General features: G+C 46.8%; 1 protein-coding gene across 13 annotated transcripts in view; it reads left to right on the plus strand.

Annotated features, from left to right (window-relative positions):
• Positions 1–20,393, plus strand: part of RAP1GAP2 (RAP1 GTPase activating protein 2) — a 224,991-nt gene that overhangs the window by 143,945 nt on the left and 60,653 nt on the right. For 12 of the 13 annotated variants that reach the window (XR_009254949.1, XM_058703622.1, XM_058703626.1 and 9 more), the window contains one exon: positions 17,647–17,682. Coding sequence is in view for 12 of the 13 variants with exons in the window: in XM_058703622.1 (XP_058559605.1) it covers positions 17,647–17,682 (36 nt within the window). In the remaining variant the exon portion in view is untranslated. Of the gene's footprint in view, positions 1–2,755; positions 2,946–17,646; positions 17,683–20,393 lie in introns of those variants that run through there. The other variant, XM_058703630.1, reaches the window with a different exon arrangement.

Raw genomic sequence — 20,393 nt, forward strand, 5'->3', positions numbered from 1 at the left:
GTTTGTCTCCCTGGCCCTCGTTCCTTCTTCTGTGCTTTGCTGTCCTCAGGACTCATTGTCTCGGCCCTGCCTGTCCCTCTGGAGAGGCCACCAGGGTGTGGTCCTGTTGCCACCGCTGCTCATGATCCTGCCAGGCGCTGTGGGCCTCCTTGCCCACAGCCTCTTTCCTGCCCTCTCGAGTTTAGCAAAGGCAGACACCTTTCCCCCCACCCTTTCCCCTTCTTCCTCTCCATTCTCTCCCACCTTATCCCCTCTTTCACCTGATACACTTGGCTCTGCTCCTCACAGGCTGTGTGACCCTAAGCAGGTCAGTTATCCTCTCTGAGCTTCATTTTCCACCTCCTCCCCAACTAGATTATCCTAAGACTCAAATGGGAGGTAGTGGGAACGAATCCTAGGCCTGGATCTTGACTCCTGCTCTACCACTGTGCATCCTTAGGTTCAGGACTTGATTTTCTTGTATCGCTGTGGTCTTACTGCGAAATGGGGAGAGTAACTCCTTTCTGGAAAGTCCTTCCTTTGTAGCATAGCTGTTGCCCACTCCTCTGTGCATCCATGCAGGCATTGGCTTATCCCCATTACTGCCCCTCTTTTATTGGCTTGTGATTATTTACTTAGGTGATTCTCTTAGTCACTAGATGGAACTCAGTTCTTTTATTTGATTATTCATTCAGCAAGTATTTGTTGAGCACCTGTGTGCCAGGTGCTGAGATTACAGATGAATTCGGTGGGTGGGGGGTGATGGCGACAAACAAATTAAAATACAGAGCAAGAAGTGATTCCATAGGGCATATGCAGGATGCTGTGGGTGTACCATCTGGGGGAGAGGTAGAAGCCAGGAAGGCTTCCTAGAAGAGGTGATTTGCAAGCTAAGGCTTCAAGGGTAAGTAGGAGTCAACCAAATAGAGGGGAGCAGGTAAGAGAAGGGACTGAGGCTGATCTTCACTGGGTGCCCTGCCTGAAGCCAGTGCTTGGCTCAGAGGGAATCAGTTAGTTCCCTGTCTCCTTCCTCACTGCTGCCGCCTCTGAATGCATTCCTGTGCAGAGGCAGGGGATTGGACCACGAGGCTCCCTGGGCGCTGGGGTGCTGTGGCAGGGGGGTTGCAGAAGTATTCTGGGGAGGGTATCTTGGGGAGTTGCAGGAGTGGGTGTGGCAGGGCGGGGTGAGGGCTCAGCTAAATGACTCATTGGCTCCGAGCAGGAATGCAGATGAGCAGGTGCAGGAGGGAGCAGGGAGGATGTTGAAGAGGCAGGAGCCTTACTCTGGGTACCTTTCCCCAGGGGCAGGGAGACTGGTTATCTATCAAAGTCTTAAGAGTTGGAAGGGACATTGTCAGCCTTCTCTGCAGCCAGGGCTCTCCCTAGCTCATGCCTCCTACAACTGTGTGCACATCCTAGAACTCTGCCCTTCTCCCCCCACCCCTTATGACTTCCAGTGTCACTTGAAGCCCCCAGGGATGGACCCATGCCAAGGCCTTCTCTGACCTCAGTTGAGCTGTGCCCTCCTCCAGCCCCTGGGGACATTTCCTGAAGCTCAAGCAGGAGCATGGTGGGGCTGGGCTGGGGAAAGGAGGTGGGTCTTGTGCCTGGTGGTGGGCTGGGTCAGGGGAGGGAAGGCGGGGACCAGATCAGCTTCTTGGGTGGGGCTGAGCAGGTGCTGGGGTACTTTTCATGCTCTCAACTAAAAGGCTGAAGGTCTTTGTGTTTCGTCCTCCATGGGACACAGTATATACACCCCAATCCTGTTCTAAAACACCTTGCCAAGTGGGTCAGATCTGTCCATTTTACAGATATGGACACTAAGGCTCAGAAGGTGAGTGACAGCTTATAGCAGCAGAGCCACGAGTTAGAACCTTGTCGGCCACAGCAAGTCCAGAGCTACCCCACACCACACCGCCTTTTTTGGAGGGATTAAAAAAATTCATTCTTCTCCTTCTGAGCCAGGGACATTGCTTTCTGCCCAAAGCTGGAATGGGACCGGGGGTTGTGGGTGGATATTAAATGTAATATGTTTATTAGTATTAGAAAGAGACTCTGAGACCCAGGTGAGCCCTGGGCTGAGCTCCGGGGCCTGGCTCCTCGCTCCCCACACTTACGTTCTTATTAATGGCACAGCACTCTGGCGCCTCTGGGCCCTGAGCTGTGGAGGCCAAGTGTATCTGTCCAAGCCATTTGCTTTATTTGTTTTTAATTTTTCTTATGGGATAAACGTAGGTCATGAGGACTTCTCTCTTTTTGAAAGCACATTGAAATTTTTGTTTTTTAACCGAAGAAATGCATGTAATGATTCTAAAAAAAAAAAACCAAAAAACCAACCCCTCAGGCTCTTTGTGAAAGAAAGCAGTTTGCTGTGCCTCTGCCCTCCTCGTACAAGCCCCATCTGGAAAGGAGCCACTTACTTTTTCAGGTGTGGCTTCAAACCTTTGAGTAGGACGACATTTCAGGGTCTGTGGGGTTCACGAGAATGCCTTTAAAGTCGCAGACACCTGCTGTCTTTCTTTTACTTTGTTCTTACTCTCCTTATATATAGGGCTTCCCAGTTCACAGATGAGAACATTGAGGCCCCGTGCATGGGGGGTCCTGCCTTCCATCCCCCAGGCCCCCAAGTGGGCCTCCTCTTACAACCTGCTGGCAGGATGCATCCCTTGGGAGGCATCCCTTGCTCTTATGACACATGACCACCAGCCCTGGGTTCCCAGGAAAACGGCACTGGCAGAGGAGGGGTCAAAGGTCAGGGCTAGTCAATGTGGAATAACAGCTCCGGGCGGACACCCAAATCCTGCAGTTCCTTGTTTGATCTTAAGGAAGTTGTCCAACGTCAGCAGCCCAGCTGCTGGGGTTGTGGCAGCAACAGCTACAGTGGTGCTCAGGCAGACAGACAGGCCCCTCCAACTTGCAGGGGAAGGCACAGGTAGAAGATGATGGATTTCTTGAAGAATCTTTTGGTGAGTGTCCCAGTCTGTGAGGAGTGCCTGGCCAGGCCCTGCTGCCCGAGCAGCCAGACCCCCTTCTCCTTTTGCCTGGCAGGGAGCCCCTGGTGGCTCTTGGCCTGCCATGGGGCATGGAAGCCACCTGTCACTCAGGGGAAGGAGGGACAAAGATCAGGGACAGTGGGGACTGTGTGTGTGGAGGGGGTTGTGGGAGGCCACGGGACAGAGTTGGGGACAAGAGCCTTTCCTCCCTGGCCTGGAGATCTGAGATGGGGTCCTGGCAGGGGACCGGGCGGGGCTCATCTCTGTGCAAGTCTGACAAGGCTTGTAGGCGCTGTGCTGGAGCCTGAGGGGCCCCACGGCCGGCTGCAGGTGGGGTGCCCAGGTGAGAGAGGGAGGAGGGACTCTCTTGCTGGGCTTCTGCCTGGCTGTGCACACTCGGAGCTGGCCAGGCCTGCCCTGTAGGTCCAGCCCCCTCTCCCCTTTGTGCTGTGGCGCCCCGGATGGCCCTGGCAGGGGCTCTGCGTCCTGTCACAGAGCCCCTGAGCCATGCAGTCAGTGTGCACTAGGTAGTGGTGTGTGTGCAATGTTCCTGGCTGGCGTGAGGAGTCAAGGTCCTCTCCTGCCAAAGCCAGATTGTCCTTGAAGGCTCCGTGGATCTCTTGTTTCTTCTGTGCCAGGACCTTTGTACCGTCCTAGGGAACATGGGGGTCCTGGATTGACTGGGTGAGAGTGGGACTGCTGGGCTCTTCCTCACTCACAGATCTGTCTGCTGTGGGCTGGAGTGGGCCGTGTTACCCTCCTTTCTCTAGGAGAGCTGAGGGTGACAGTTTAGGGATGAGTGTGGGCAGTGACAGGACGCTTGTTTGGGGGTAGGGCTAAGGCGTCCTCCAAGTCTGAGGCCGTGCCACTGCTAGCTCCAGGACAGGGGGTGAGCCTGGTGACCCTGTGACTAAACAGAAATGGCCTGAACCCCCTGCACCTTGGCAGGGCTGTGGAGTGGTATGTTGGAGTTTTTAAGTTTATTTATTTATTTTGAGAGAGAGAGAGAGAGAGAGAGAGAGAGAGAGAGAGAGAATGAATGAGAATCCCAAGCAGGCTTCACTCTGTCAGCACAGAGCGGAATGTGGGGCTTGGTCTCATGAACCGTGAGATCATGACCTGAGCCCAAACCAAGAGTTGATAATTGACTGAGCCACCCAGGCACCCCTATTGGAGGGTTTTAAGCTGGAGACCAGTGTCGTCTGCTTTATCTTTCAGAAAGACCATGTGGCTATCACATGGGGAGCTGATTAGGGAGGCTCTGGTGTGGAGGCCGCTGCATGGTCCTGCTGAGGGACAGTGAGACCTGGTGGAGGCAGGGTGGATGCGGAGAAGTGCTCAGACTTGGGATGTATTTTGACAGTGGACTTGCAGTCAGATTGGGGGTGAGGGATGAGGGATAAAGAATCCAGTGATGACCCTGGAGATTTGTCCTGAGCTTCAGGATGGGTGGAGGAAGGCTTTCGAGGAAGAACATTAACAGGAGTTCTGTTGGGGCTTGTGAAGTCTGAGATGCCCATCAGACATGTGCGTGAGATGTGGAGTTGGCAAACCCAGATAGATCTGGACTTGAATCTGGGTTCTGCCTTTACTGGATGTTTACTCTGGGCAGGTCGCTTAACTGCTCTGACCCTCCCACCCTCTCACCCACTCCCTGGGCACTTGTGAGGCTTCTGTCGTGGCATTTGTGAAGTGCTTGGTTCAGTGCCTGATGCATCATGGGTGCCCAACAGAGGACACCTTGGGGCTTGCTAAAATTTTGCCTACATCATCCCATTTTCCAGCTCAGGGACATTCCTATTGGCTTCCTATTGTACAGGGCAGAGCTTGGAACTTGTCTGGTGGGCTGATTTGGCCAAATCAGAGTTAATACCTGTATTCCTCAAACTATTCCAAAAAGTAGAAGAGGAAGGAAAGCTTTCAAATACATTGTACAAGGCCAGCATTATCCTGATGCCCAAACCAGCCAGAGACACCACAAGAAATCCATAGGCCAGTACCCCCGGTAAACATAGATTCAAAAATCCTCAGCAAAATATTAGCAAACTGCATACAGCAATACATTAAAAAGATCATTCGCCGCAATCAAGTGGGATTTATTCTGGAGATGCAAGGATAGTTCAATAATCGCAAATCAGTCAGTGTGATAAACCACATCAACAAAAAGAAGGATAAGAATCCCTCAATATAATAGAGAAATATGAAAACCCACAGCTGACATCATGCCCAGTAGTGGAAAACTGAGAGGTTTTCCTTTACAACCAGGAATAAGACAAGGATGTCCTATCTTGACACTTTTATTTGACATAGTACTGGAAGTTCTAGCCATAGCAATCAGACAAAAAAAAAAAAAGTATACAAAGTGGTAAAGAAGTTAAATTGTCACTATTTGCAGATGACATTATTATACAAAGAAAATTCTAAAGACTCCACCAAAAAACTACTAGAAGTAATAAATGAATTCAGTAAAGTCACAGGATACAAAATTAATACCCAGAAATTGATAGTGTTTCTATACTCTAATAACAAAGTAGCAGAGAATTTAAGTAAACAATCCCATTTACAGTTGAACCAAAAGAATGAAATACCTAGGAATAAACTTAACCAAGGAGGTGAAAGTCCTCCAAAAACTATAAAACATTGATGAAAGAAATTAAAGATGACACAAACAAATGGAAAGATATTCCATGCTTATGGATTGGAAGAATTAATATTGGTAAGATGTCCTTATTACCCAAAGGAATCTGCAGATTAAATTCAATCCCTACCAAAATACCAACGACATTCTTCACAAAGCTAGAACAAATAATTCTAAAATTTGTATGCAACCACAAAAGACTCCAAATAGCCAAAGCAATCTTGAAAAAGAAGAACATAACTAGAGGTATCACAATTCCAGATTTCAAGATATACTACAGAGCTGTAGTAATCAAAACAGTATGGTACTGGCACAAAAATAGACACAAAGATCAATGGAACAGAATAGAGAGTCCAGAAATAAACCCACACGTACATGGTCAATTAATCTATGATAAAGGAGGCAAGAATACACAATGGAGAAAAGACCGTCTCTTTAATAGTGTTGGGAAAATTGGACAGCTATATGTAAAAGAATGAAACTGGACCACTTTCTTACAGAATACACAAAAATAAACTCAAAATGGATTAAAGACCTACTGTGAGACCTGCAACCATAAAAAGCCTGGAAGACTACACGGGTAGTAATTTCTCTGACATTGACCATAGCAACATTTTTCTAGACATGTCTCCTATGGCAAGGGAAACAAAAACAAAAATAAACTATTGGGATGACATAAAAATAAAAAATCTTTTGCACAGCAAAGGAAACCATCAACAAAACAGAAAGACAGTTTAGTGAATGAGAGAAGATATTTTCAAATGATATATCTGATAAGGGGTTAATATCCAAAAGAACTTACACAACTCAACACCAAAAATTTAAAAAACCCACCCAGTGGTTCAGTCAGTTGAGTGTCTGGCTCTTGATTTCAGTTCAGGTCATGATCCCAGGGTTGTGGGATCGAACCCCATGTCTGGCCTGTGCTGAGCGTGGAGCTTGCTCAGGATTCTCTCTCCCTATCCCTCTCCCCTAGTCATGCTTCCCCTACCCCAGCCTCTCAAATAAAAAAACAAACAGACAAACAAACAAACCAGTCATATCCAATAGTCTGGTTAAAAAACAGGCAGAGAACCTGAACAGATATTTCTCCAAAGAGCATATACAGATGGTCAGCAGACACATGAGAAGATGCTCAACTTCACTCATCATCAGGAAGATGCAAATTAAAACCACAATGAGATGTCACTTTACACATGCCAGAATAGCTAGAAATAATAAGTGTTGGCAAGGATGTGGGGAAAGATGAATCCTCATATACTGGTAGTGTGAATGTAAATTGGTGTGGCCACTGTGGAAAACAGTGGAAGTTCCTCAAAAAATTAAAAATAGAATTACCATATGATCCAGTAAATCCACTACGAAGAAGAATACGAAAACACTAATTTGAAAAGATACATGCACCCCTGTGTTTATTGCCACATTAGTTACAATATAGCCAAGATGTGAAAACGGCATGTCTGTTAACCAATGGATAAGGAAGATGTGGTATATATGTATTCAGTGGAATATCACGTAGCCATAAGGATGAGATTGTGCCATTTGAGACAACATGAATGGACCTAGAGGGTATTGTGCTAAGTGAAATGTCAGACTGAGAAAGACAAATACAGATGATTTTACTCATAAGTGGAATCTGAAAAATCCCAAATGAGTAAACAAAGGGCAGAATCGGACTAATGAATACATAGAGCAGGCTAACGGTTGCCATCAGTTTTGGGAGGGGTTTGGAGGATTGGGCAAAATGGATGAAGGGGAGTGGGAGATACAGGCTTCTAGTTACGGAATGAGTAACTCATGGGGATAAAGGGCAGCAGCATAAAGAATACAGTCAGTGACATTGTAGTAATAGTGAGGTATCAGGACAGGTGGTAGCTACTCTTGTTGGTGAACATAGCAAAATGTGTAAACTACTCAAATGTACGCCTGAAACTAATGTAACTCAATTGTACTACAAAAAAAATGTTTTGGCAGAATGTTTTCCCTTGAGTTTCCAGATCAGCTGTAGGATCAGCTTTTCAATTTCTACAAAGAATCCAAGTGGGATTCTAATAGAGGTTGCATTCTAGATTGTTTTGGGTAGTATTGCTATTTTAAGAATATTGTCTTCCAACCCATGAGCAAGGGATGTCGTACCATTTATTTATGTCTTTTTAAATTTCTTTCATCACTGTTTTGTAGTTTTCAGGGTACAAATATTTCACCCCCTTGGTAAAATTATAGTAGATTTTTAAAAATGCTATTGTAAATGGAATGGTTTTCTTAATTTTCTTCTCAGATTTCTCATTGCTCATATATAAAAACAACTGAATTTTGTTTGTTGAGCTTGTAACAAACGGTTTTAAATGTCCTTTATTAGCTTTAGTAACGTGTGCGTGCATGCGTGCGTGCGTGTGTGTGTGTGTGTGTGTGTGTGTGTGTATTCTTTGGATTTTTCCATATTGGTTCATGTCATCTATAAATTGAGATTGTTTTATTTCTTCCTTTCCAATTTGGATGCCTTTTATTTCTTTCTCTTACCTAATTGCTTTGGCTAGAATTTTTAGTACACTGAATAGTAGTGGTGAGAGTGGGTATCCTTATTTGGTTCCTGGTCTTATGGATAAGTTTTCAGTATGCTTTCAGTGTCATTGAGCCTGACTTGGGTTTATTAAAAAAAAAAAAAAAGTCCTTTATCATATTGAGGAAGTTTCTTTCTATTTTTAGTTTTCTGAGTATTTTTATTATTGGATTTTGTCAAGTGCTCTTTCTGTATTAGTTGAGATGATCATGTGTCCCTCCCCCCTACCCCCATTCTATTAATATGATGTATTACATTGATTTTCCTATGTTGGACCAACCTTGCATTCCTGGGATAAATCCCATGTGGTCATGGCATATGGCATGCTGTTCAATTTGGTTTGCTACTGTTTTGTTGAGGATTTTTGCGTCTGTATCCAGCAGGGATACTGGTCTGTAGTTTCCTACCCTTGTAGTTTCTTTGTATGGTTTTGATAATGAGTTAGGAAGTGTTCCCTCCTCTTATATATTCTGGAAGAGTTTATGAAGGATTGGTGGTAATTCTTCTACTTCCTCCTCCTCCCCTTCCTCCCCATTTCTTCTCCCCCATCCTCCCCCTCCCCCTCCTTTTTTTTTTTTTTTTTTTTAAGTAGGCTCTAAGCCCAGCATGGAGCCCAGGTGGTAATTCTTCTTGAAATGTTTGTTAGAATTTACCATGTTGTCATCTGATCCTGGACTTTTCTTTTTGGGAAGTTTTTTGATTATTGAATCAATCTTTTCACTTAGCCCTTCACTCTTATGCTACTTGCTTGGTACCTGTAGTCATTTGCATTTTCGAATCCTTGGAGATTTAAATAGAATTCTGCCTAATTTTTAAGTTGTTCCATAAGAACCCAGCCATCTTCCCATTCTTCCTGATGCTGTTCCACCTCTGCTCTGGCCAGGTTGGTTCCTGTCACACATCACCTTCATTAAGTACAATGAATTCCACAAGTTAGTGGTTCTCAGTGTGATCTCTAGACCAGGAGTGTCAGTATCACCTGGCAACTTGTTATAAATGGAGCTTCTCTGGCCAGGAATTAGAAGCTTGTGGGGGGAGGTGGCTCGAAACCTGTTTTTCAACGAGCCCTTCAGGCAATTCTGTTGCATCACGGTTGTCATAGAAAATAAAGACCCCTGGAGGCTCCTGGCCCAAGATGACACAGCTGAAGTAGTGTCTCCAGGTGCCAGCAGCCGAGGAGCTGTGCTCAATGTGAATTGGTGGGATTGGAGCCTAAAGAAGGGAAAGAGGAGCAAGAAGGTAGGATAAGAGAGAAGGGGAGGGAGGCTTGCATGGAGCACTCCCTGTGCCTGGATGCAACTTACTGGAGGTGCCAGTTGGGGGTAGGGTTGGCTGTCCAGGATGAGGGGTACAGTCTGTGGCCAAAGAGCAGTCAGTACTTACTGGCATCAGCACTGGCCTCTTTAGCCCAGACTCCTAAGCCGAAGACTCAGCCTCCACTGCCTGCTTCGTTCTTGGCTTGCTTGGCAGAGTAATCAGTCTCTCATTCAGCACGTGTTCCTGGAGCATCTCCTATGTGCCAGGCAATTCTAGGCCCAAGGACATAGCAGTGAACGAAATCAAGAGCCTGCCTGTGAGGATCTCCTATTCTAGCGAACCTACCCTTTGTCTTCTTGTGGGGAACATCCCCAGCGTTTTCCGCAGGCTTTGGCAGCTAGGCTGGTGGCCAGCTGGCCCCCTCTCCCTGCCCGCGCTGTGGAGGGGGACCTCTAGGCCAGCAGCAGAGTTAGAGCAGTGAGACTTGCCCTCTGGCTAGGCAGCCATGGGACATATCCTGTCTGGCTCCCTGTGGGGGGTGTACTCTGTGTTCCTTAGCTCTCCCAACCTTCCAAAAATCTCTTTACAAAACTCTCCAGAAATCCTTTTCTTCTGCAGTGTCTTCCTTGCCTATGGGGACAGGAAGCTTGCTCTGTTTCCCTCTTCCCCCAGCACCACCCAGCCCATGTCTCCATCCCATTTTCCTGGGAGCACCTTCTCCTCCATCCTTGTCTTGTTTCCATGTCTCTTGTTGCCGTCGACACACCTTTGCCTCTTTGGTGTGTTCTAGATTCAGATAGGCAGGGACAAGGAGACAGTTGCTACCGTGCACGAGCGTGTTGTGTTGGGTGCTCTGCCAGGCTCTGCAGACTGGCTCACGTTACCCCACCGCAGCCCACTCCCAGGCGCAGGTGCTCAGAGGACAACGCCCTGTGCTGTGAGCAGCGGGCGTGTGGTACGTCCTGGGCAGGGGTTGTAGAAAGGCCGTTCACGTGTAAACACATCCTGTCTCCAGGAGGGGAAGAAAGGAGCTCAGAGCTAGGACAGGTTGCCTAGCAGGGACCCTATGGGCAGCAGGTGGGTGGCAGTGAGTGTCCCTTCTCCAAGTAGGGTCGGGGGGAGGATGAGGGAGAGAGAGGGGGCAGTGCTGGTGGAGATCTCCCCAGCTGAGATATAGCAAGAAGGAAAGAACAGGTGGCTGCTTGTCTGCAGGGAAAGGCCGCATCCAGATGTAGGGCTGCTGTGGACCAGATGGAGGTAGGGCGCAGGGCAGCGAGATGGAGGTCTGTGGCCTCCTACACTGTGCTCCTTCATGGCTGCTTCTCCGTTGCCTGGGCAGGGGCTGACACCCAAGTGAACAAGGAGGGGCGTCTGGAGGATTTCTTGAGGCTGACCTTGCAGGTTCTGTTCTCTTCTGCTCTTGCTGCCGTAGACCTCCTCCTGCGTTCACCCCCAAGGACTCGCTTTGCCCTTCTAGAGGAAGGCCTGATGTTTTCTATATTGGGAGGTGGAGAGGACAGGGGTGGAATCCAAACAAAAGCCTGGGGCCCAATCTGTGACTTCCTTGGTTGAGCGCTGGCTCTCTGTGATTATCTCACGGCTTACTTGACTGGCTGTTAAAGGGGAGCCCAAGGGGACACGCTGGCTGTGGCTGGGATTTGGGTGGCAACCGTTGTTGCTAATAATAAATGGGACAGCTGAGCGGATGCTATTGATGAGGAGACTGAATTACATTTCTCTGTGACAATCCAATGCTGGCTTCCTGATGGAGGGGGAATTCCCTTCCTGAGGATGCCTCAGGCGGGACTTCATTCTGTCTTGAAGGGCCTACGGGACAGTGCTAGTGAGTCAGTAAGCATTTATTGAGTGCGTTCTGTGTGCTCTTGGCTGTGTGACGCAATCTCGGGGGTGTGGACGGCGGTAGGTGTGAGTGGCCGGAGCTGCTGTTCCCGGCTGGCCTGAGTCACCCTGCTTCTGGGTGGAAAAAGAGACTTGCTCTTTGCCATGGCTGGACTGTCCCATAGGAAAGTTCAGTGAGTCACCGAGAAGTGGGGCCGGCACAGCTGAGGCCAAGTTGCCACTGTTCTCTGCTCTTGGGCTCTGTCCACGCAGGAGTCGCTGCCCAGTGCATTACTCAGGCCCGAGGCCGGATCTCAGCCCTCAGCCTCCCATCTGTGCCAGCCCCAGCATCCTCACTTGGGAAACGCAAACCCATTTTTAACAGTAATCTAAACACACTGCCTCTGGGAAGACTGATAAAGCTGTGTTCTAAATCCGGAACTGTCCTAAAGCTTCCAGACCATCTCTCAAAAGGACACAGCTCACTTCCAGAGCAAGCTTTCTTTTTAATTTTTTTTTCTATGTTTGTTTATTTTTGAGAGACACAGAGAGACTGTGAGCGGGGGAGGGTAGAGAGAGAGAGGGAGACACAGAATCCGAAGCAGGCTCCAGGCTCTGAGGTGTCAGCACAGAGCCCGATGTGGGGCTTGAACCTACAAACCGTGAGATCATGACCTGGGCCTAAGTTGGATGCTTTAAACAAGGCTTAACCGACTGAGCTACCAGGCGCCCCCCAGAGCAAGCTTTCTAAGTAGTAAATAGCAACTACCAGCAGGAACTGCGTGCTCGCCTTGGACCAGGCTCCATCTGGTACTTCCTGTCCACGTTCTCACTTCGCCCTCACGTGAGCCTTGAAAGGCCTGTCTGCCTTGTTGATCCACTCACTGTTCATTGAGCACACATCATGCATCTTCTTCTATCCACCTCTGTCCACACAGTAACCACTGCCTGTAATGGCCTCTTCCCCCTCCCTAGCAAAGTGATTTCAAAGTGATTTCTGTTTATCCTTTAAGGTCTAGTGGGATCCCACTTCTCGCCAGAAGCCTTCCTTGATGGGGTGGTGTTAAAATGTGTCCACACATTTTTTGATACTTCCCTCCTCAAGAGGTGGAAGCTAATTCCACCCCCCCCCCCCCCCCTTGAGTGTGAGCTGGTTGTGTGGTTGTGGGCACTCGCATTCAATGAATAGGACAAGGGGGAAGGGATGGTGTGCAGTTTCACAGACGAGGTTGTAAGAGGTGCTGTAGCTTTGCCTCTCAGATCACTCACTCTAGGGGGAGTCAGCTGCAGTATTTTGAGGACATTCAAGCAGCCTCTGGAGAGGTGTGTGTGATGGAGGATGGGGCCTCCTGGCAGCAGCTTTGTGAGCAGATCTCTCAGCCCCAACCAGGTCTTCAGGTGATGCAGCCTCCGTTCATGTCCTGACTGTAGCCACCTGAGGAACTCCGAGCTGGAACCGTACAGTGAAACCACTTCTGCATTCCTGAGCCAAAGAAATTTAGAGTCACTAAGTTTTGGAGTCATTTGTCACACAGGAGTAGAGAGCTCATACACTTGACCTTCCAGCCAGAAGTGCTTCATGCCTCCTCTGAACCACTGTGACGCTGGTCATCTGTAACAATGCTGAACAGCTTTGTCTAATAATTGAGATGAAATACCCTGGAGTCCTCGCCTGGCACTTGCAGTATCTAGTCCGTGCCTTGCAGGTGCTTAATCATTTGGGGTTAACAGATCAGACAATACAAGGGCATTGTCTAAGAAGACACAAATACGTATTTTGTTCCCCACAAAAGATCTTTTGATTGCCGCTTTTCATGGATAACAGAGAGTAAACTGGATAGGAGGGTCATTTGGGAGAGCCTCAGTCTGTAATCCACAGAGCCACGGTCAGAGCTGGGAATGAATTGGCCCGAATCCAGGGGCTTTCTGTGGACGCCAAAGGCAGTGTACTTGTGTCCCTGGATACCCGGTAATGAAGACGAGAGAAGGGCCTGGGGCAGGGGCTGAGGGAAGCAAAGAAAGGAATGCCAGAGCTTCTGCTGTGTGTCGAAGCCTTAAAAACTATTGCTGGGTAACAAGTTACTCCAAAAATAATTTATAGTTGGGGCGCCTGGGTGGCGCAGTCGGTTAAGCGTCCGACTTCAGCCAGGTCACGATCTCGCGGTCCGTGAGTTCGAGCCCCGCGTCAGGCTCTGGGCTGATGGCTCGGAGCCTGGAGCCTGTTTCCGATTCTGTGGCTCCCTCTCTCTGCCCCTCCCCCGTTCATGCTCTGTCTCTCTCTGTCCCAAAAATAAATAAAAAACGTTGAAAAAAAAATTAAAAAAAAAAAATTTATAGTTGTTGCAGATAATTTAAAAAATACTGAAAAGAAAAAAGGAAAAAAAATATCCTTAACCCATAACTTATTTTGACATTTATCCTTCAAGTTAGTACTTTTTGTCTGGATGAGTGATGTGTGTATGCACATCAGACCTATCTATCTGTATCGATACCTACATACCTATGCATGTTTATGTATTTTATACCTGTATATTGATATCTTTATGTGTATATCATATAGGGGATACACACACACAAATAGGTTTTTTATATCTAATTGAAAAAAAATGGGATCACCTAAATTCCATTTGTCTCACTTAGCAGTGCATCTCCAATCTTTTATTAAAATTTTTTTTTTTATTTTGGAGACTGCGAGTGGGGGAGAGGGGCAGATATATGATTTGCAAATATTTCTCCTATTTTGTGAGGTTGTCTTTTCACTTGAGAGTGTCTGTTGAAGTACAAAAGTTTTTAATTTCGGTGAAATTAAATCTAAATTATTGTTTTTTGTTTTTGCTGCTTATGCTTTGGGTGTCATATCTAAGAATCCATTCCATATGCAGTGTCACAAAGACTTACTCCTATGTTTTCTTCTTCTAAGAGTTTTATTTATTTTATTTAAACATTTTTTTAAATGTTTACTTTTGAGACAGAGAGAGACAGAGAGCATGAGTGGAGGAGGGGCAGAGAGAGAGAGAGGGAGACACAGAATCTGAAGCAGGTTCCAGGCTCTGAGCTGTTAGCACAGAGCCAGATGCGGGGCTTGAACTCATGCACCGTGAGATCATGACATGAGCCAAAGTTAGACACTCAACTGACTGAGCCAACCCATATGTTCCTTCTTCTAAGAGTTTTATAATTTTAGCTCTTATATCTAGGTTGTTGATTCATTTTCAGTTCATTTCAGTAGATGGTGTGATCTAAGGGTCCAACCTCATTCTTTTGCACATGGCTATCTAGTTTTCCCAACATGATTTGTTGAAAAGACCCCGTTGAATAGTCTTGGCACCCTTGTTGAAGACCGATTGCCATAGATCTATGGATGTGTTTCTGAACTGTCACTTTCATTCCATGGACCTACAGGCCTATCCTGTGTCAGTACCACACTGTCTTGATTGTTTTGCTTTGCAGTAAGTTTGAAATTGGGAAGTATGAGTCCTCCAACTTTGTTCTTTTGGCTGTTCTGGGCCCCTTCAATGTCAGTGTCAATTTTAGGATTACTTTTTAATTTCTACAAAGGATTCAGCTAGGATTTTGATAGAGATTGCGTTGAATCTGCAGATCAGTTTGGAGGGTGTAGATCTCCTAATCATACCAACCCTTCTAGTTGTGATCATGGGATTTATCTCCATTTGTTTTTAACTTCTTTAATTTCTGTCATCAATGTCTTGTGCTTTTCAGAGTATATGTTTTTCATTTATTTTGTTAAATCTACATGTAAGTATTTTATTCTCTTTGATGCTATTAAAACGGAATTCTTAATTTTATTTTCATTGTCCATCAATAGTATATAGCAAAACAATTTTTTTTTGGTAGGTTGATCTTGTGTCTTGCATCCTGAACTCATTTATTGTATTATTTTTAGTAAGTTTTGCTTAGTGAATTCCTTATTTCTCTATATAAGATTATGTGAATAGAGAGTTTCAGTTCTTCCTTTCCAGTTCGGATGCCTTTTATATAGTTTTTTTGTGTTTTTTTTTTTTCTTTTGCTCAACTGTTCGGGCTAGAACATCTAACACAATGATAAACAGAAATGATGACAGTGGATATTCTGGTCTTATACCTTCTTTTATGGACAAAGTATCTAGTTTCCCATTATTAAGAATATTATTACCTGTGATTTTTTTTTTTTTTTTTTTTTTTTGTAAACGCCCTTTATCATGTTGAGGAATTTCCCTTCTATCTAGTTTGGTGTGTGTGTGTGTGTGTGTGTGTGTGTGTGTGTATGTATGTATGTGTGTGTTTAATTTTACTCCAGAAAGGGTTTTGAATTTTGTCAAATGCTTTCTTTAGTCTTTGAGTTGATAATACGGTTTTTGTTTTTATTCCTCTGGTTTTTATATTCATTGATTTTTGGATGTTAAACCAACTTTGCATGACTGTAATAAGTCCCACCCAGTCATGATGTATAATTCTTTTTAGAAGGTGCCGGATTCAGTTTGCTAGTATTTTTGAGAATTTTTGTGTCTATATCCATGAACTATATTGGTCTGCAGTTTTCTTGTGATGACTTTGGTTTTGGTGTTTGGGTAATACTTGTCTTCTAGAATAAGTTGAGAAGTGTTCCCTCTCCTATTTTAAGAGTTTCTGAGGAATTAGTATTACTTCTTCTCTAATGGCAGGATTTACAGCTGAAGCCATCTGGACCTGGGCTTTCTTTGTGTAGCTTTTTGATTACTAATTCAATTTCTTTTTTTATGAAATATATATATATATTTAGATTTGCCGTTTCTTTGAGTCAGTTTCAGTAGTTTGTGTATTGCTTGGAATTGTCCATTTCATCCAAGTTATTTAACATATTGACACCTATTTGTGGTATTTGAATGTAGCTCATCGTAACCCAAACAGTGGTGCGGTGGACATTCATCCTCGTGTTCCCATGGAAGTGTGTTCATAGCCCAGATTCTTAGAAGAGGAATTGCTGGGTCAGAAGTCTGTGCGTGCAAATGTTGATGGTTTCTGCCCTTTCGTCCTCTTCCTACTCATCTTTCTCCCCTTATTGATTTGTATAAATTCTTTCTGTCCAGGAATCTTGGTCTCCTGGAGGTTGGAGCTAAGAAGGATGCACAGAATCAGTGGGGAGGATAGGTTTGGGAGTTGTGTGTTTGACAGCTCCTTCTGGTCAGAGGTGCTGATGTGGTGAAACTTGTCATCCACTCTGTATATTCACAGGTGGGGTTTCCAGACCCTTAAGCCCAAACTGCTGGTGGGTCAGAGACTCTTGCCTCTGATAGGCCAGCTTTGGTCTGGGACAGGTCATTTGAAGCCAGGTGACTCCTCAAGCATTCTTCCCGCGGTGGTTCTCTCTGGGAATTCTGAGGGCCGGGGGGCTCCTGGTGATTCTGGCCCATTGGTGCCTGTGGAGGAAGGGAGGGATGCCCTACCTCTGCGTAAAGGAGTGACAAGATATCCTCGTTTTTCATTATCGCTGCTTTTGTTTTCTTTTGTTTTGTTTGTTTTGTTTTGTTTTGTTTTCTTTTCTTTCCCGTTCATCTGAGGACTATGTTCTGGGTGCTCGTTAACTCACGGCTTGCCAGTGCCCCGATGTGGACAGTGATGTTGTAACCAGACAGTGTAGCTGTTTCTATGGAGGGGAAACTGCTGAGAGGTCTCTGCGTGCATTTTGTTAGGGCAGAGCTTTTAGCCACTCGCCCCCCCCCCCGCCCCCCTTTTCCACTTCCTGTTTCTCCTTTTTGCCTTTACCTGGAATTTACAAAGGCTGGCGGCACCAAAGTGGGTTAAAGATTTGGATTTACATAGTTCGAGATTTAAAAAAAAATCTCTCCAGGTCCCTGGAGGCTGCAGTTGGGTCGTTTTCAGACTTTGCTCACAAGCTCCAGGGTCCCAAAGAGGTGCTGTGGAGGCAGGGGACAGGGGCAGGCACATTTGGAACTCAAGCCCCCATGGCTGCCCTGGCCAGGGTCCCTGGAGGGCTGTGTTGCTACTAAAGTTGGAAAGCTACTTGTGTTGGACTCCTTGGCCTCACTGTTGGGTTGAAAATATTCCAAACATGACTCCTTCTGGAGGCTTCATCCTGGGGCTGACAGGTGCTTTAGGGAACTTGGCTTTTCCCAGGGGCCCTATAGACTCCTCTCTCTTGACAGAGACTGAGCGGCTGCTCTCCCCAGGGCCATTCGCCAGCCTGCGCATGTTTCGTTTTTTCTTTTGTTGTATGGGGCATTCTGGCCCTCCAGCCCTGCAAAGGCAAAATCAAATTACCTTCTCTCTCGATCCAAATGACTCTCATCCCCCGGGAAGCCCTGGGCTAAGTTTGCAGACAGTTGGTAAGGAGGCTTTCTCAGCAGACCTCCTGACTGATGTATCTTCTTTGTGTCTTTCAGTCTGCGGAGTTCTTTGAGATGCTGGAGAAAATGCAGGTGAGCCTCGCCAAAGTGGGGTAGCTGAGCCATGGGTGGCGGGCGTGCTGTAGTGACCTTGGGGGATACGACACCAGGCAGAACCTGGGAGCCTTGGAGGGAAGGGAAGAGAAGAGAGAACTCGTAGCCTGAACTACCTAAGGCCAATTTTCATGCTGAGCAGCAGGAGGATTCTGGGAAGCTCCTGCCTGAAGGAAAAAACCAGAAAATCTCCTCCGGTAGAACAGATGCAATACACAACCTCACAGATGTGGAGAGGGCTTGAAAGGGTCCGTTGTTCCTGGGATGGGTTGGGAAGAAAGTCGGAAAAAGAAAGCCCTTTCCTAGGGGCGCATCTTGAGTCTGGGAGGCAGAGCTTCGGGTGAGAGACCCGCCCGAGGTCGAACCCTGCACCTAACACTTGCTAGCACAAGTTCCTTCCTTTTTCTGAGCCTTCCGGCTCCTGTTTTCTATCTGTTCACAGCACTGTTTTCACCTCCCTCTGACACCAAATGTGTGGTTGTTTTCCCCCCACCGAACAATTCTGTGACACCAGCTTGGTGTCCTGCAGTTCAGCTCCATTCTGACACTGTCTACCAGAGAGAGCGTCAGATCCCACAGGGTATGGGCTCTGCCCCGCAAGCCTGCCCCCTGCCCGCTTCAGATGCCGGCCACGAGTCTGTGGTCACCTGTGCTTTTGACCAACAGGCTATGAATTTGAGGGTCCCATGATTCCCTGCTCGGGTTCTATTCATTTGCTAGAGTGGCCCAGAGAACTCAGAACAGTTTACTTACTAGATTATCAATTGATTATAAAGGGATATAACTCACGAACAGCCCGATGGAAGAGTTGTGGAGGGCAGGGTATGCGGGAAGGCCGGGAAGAGCTTCTGTGTCCTCTGGATGTATCACTCTCCCAGCGCGGCAATGTACTTACCAACCCGGAAGCTCCCTGAACCCATCATTTGGGTTTTTTATAGAGACTTTATTACTTAGGCATGATCGATTAAATCATTGGCCACTGGAGATTGATTCAGCCTCCAGCCCCTCTCCCCTCCCACGAGGTTGGGGAGGTGGGACTGAAGGTTTGGAGCCTCTAATGGTGGTTGGTTCCCCTGGCAACCAGCTCCATCCTTAGGGGTGTCCCAAAAGTCAACCTCATTAACAAACTTATAAACAACCTTCTTGCTTTCACCTTTATGGCTCTGGAGCTGTTTCAGGAAGCAAGGACAGAAGACCAAATATTGTAACAAAAGATGCTTCTGAATGCTCCCATTGCTCTCGTCACTTATGAGATTCAACAGGCTGTAGGAGTTCTGTGCCAGGAATGGGTGAAGACCAGAGTATTTGTTGTTATAAATCATGCCGCAGCCCTTATAAATAACAACAGAAATACCCACTCACACGACTGTTGGGATGAAATGAAATAATGTATGTAAATACTTGATAAGCATTGCATAAAAATCAGTGTTCAAAATGGATGTGGGGGGGGCACTTTATAATTACTCCTCACCAAGGGGCCAGGGCTCACAGGTAAGAACTGGTGCCCTGGGAAATTTGGGGGGATGTCCAGAAGGCTTAACTGATATGGGTGGGAAGAAGACGCTGATTTAAAAATTAAAAAAAATTTTTTTTTTAATGTTTATTTTTGAGAGACAGAGAGAGCATGAACAGAGCATGAACAGGGAAGGGGCAGAGAGAGAGGGAGACACAGAATCAGAAACAGGATCCAGGCTCTGAGCTGTCAGCACAGAGCCCGATGTGGGGCTCGAACCCACGAACCACAAGATCATGACCTGAGCCTAAGTCGGTCGCTTAACCGACTGAGTCACTCCGGGGCCCCTAAAATTAAAAAAAAGTTTATTTTTGAGAGCCAGCACTAGTGGGGGAGGGGCAGGGAGGGCGACAGAGAATCCAAAGAGGGCTCTGTGCTGACAGCAAAGCGTCCAATGTGGGGCTTAGAACTCACAAACGAGCCATGAGATCATGACCTGAGCCGCAGTCAGATGCTTAACCAACTGAGCCACCCAAGCGCCCCAGTAGCACATGTGTTTTAAGCACTTTTCTCGGCTCAGACAGTAACAAGTCTTAGCTCATTTCTTCCTGAAAAGTCCGCAGGAAGCAGCTGTATTATTATCATTATCCTCTTTTCACAGGTGGGAAAACTGAGGCACAGAGATCTTACTTACAGCACTCAAGGGTTGTGGGTAGTAAGTAGCTTCAGAGTCAGAAGGCTTAGCCATTATGTTATGATGCTTTCTACCCTGAGTAGATGCTACAGGTTCAGGGAAAGAAGATTCCATGGTAATGGCGTGGAAGCTCTGGAGGAGAGGCAGTTAGGGTGCCACTGCGGTCCTGCGATGCAGGTGGAGACACTGAGGTGCTCACAGGAAAGCCAGGTCTCCCTAAGGGAAGGGGAGGGACTGTTTGAGGGAGAAGTATTGTAATGGTTGTGTCATTATCACCCAGAAGTTACTAAGATCCTCCAGCAGTGTGTGGGCTGCAGACCGATTTTACATACATTTAGGGACTTACAGTCGGGTTGTGGAAACAGGGGTGGCGGGTGCCTTGGCAGCGAGGGGTGGGAGACCGTGCGCAGCTACGTGCTCTGCTGCCTGGCGTAAAGCTGGGATTTTCACCGGAGCCCATGAGATCCTGACACTCTGGGAAGCTGTCAGGGGATTTGCAGCTCCCCCTGCCTTCTCTTCGTTTGGTCTCACAATCCACCCATC

The sequence above is a fragment of the Neofelis nebulosa genome, chromosome 16, assembly GCF_028018385.1.
Source record: "Neofelis nebulosa isolate mNeoNeb1 chromosome 16, mNeoNeb1.pri, whole genome shotgun sequence".
NCBI lineage: Eukaryota > Metazoa > Chordata > Mammalia > Carnivora > Felidae > Neofelis > Neofelis nebulosa.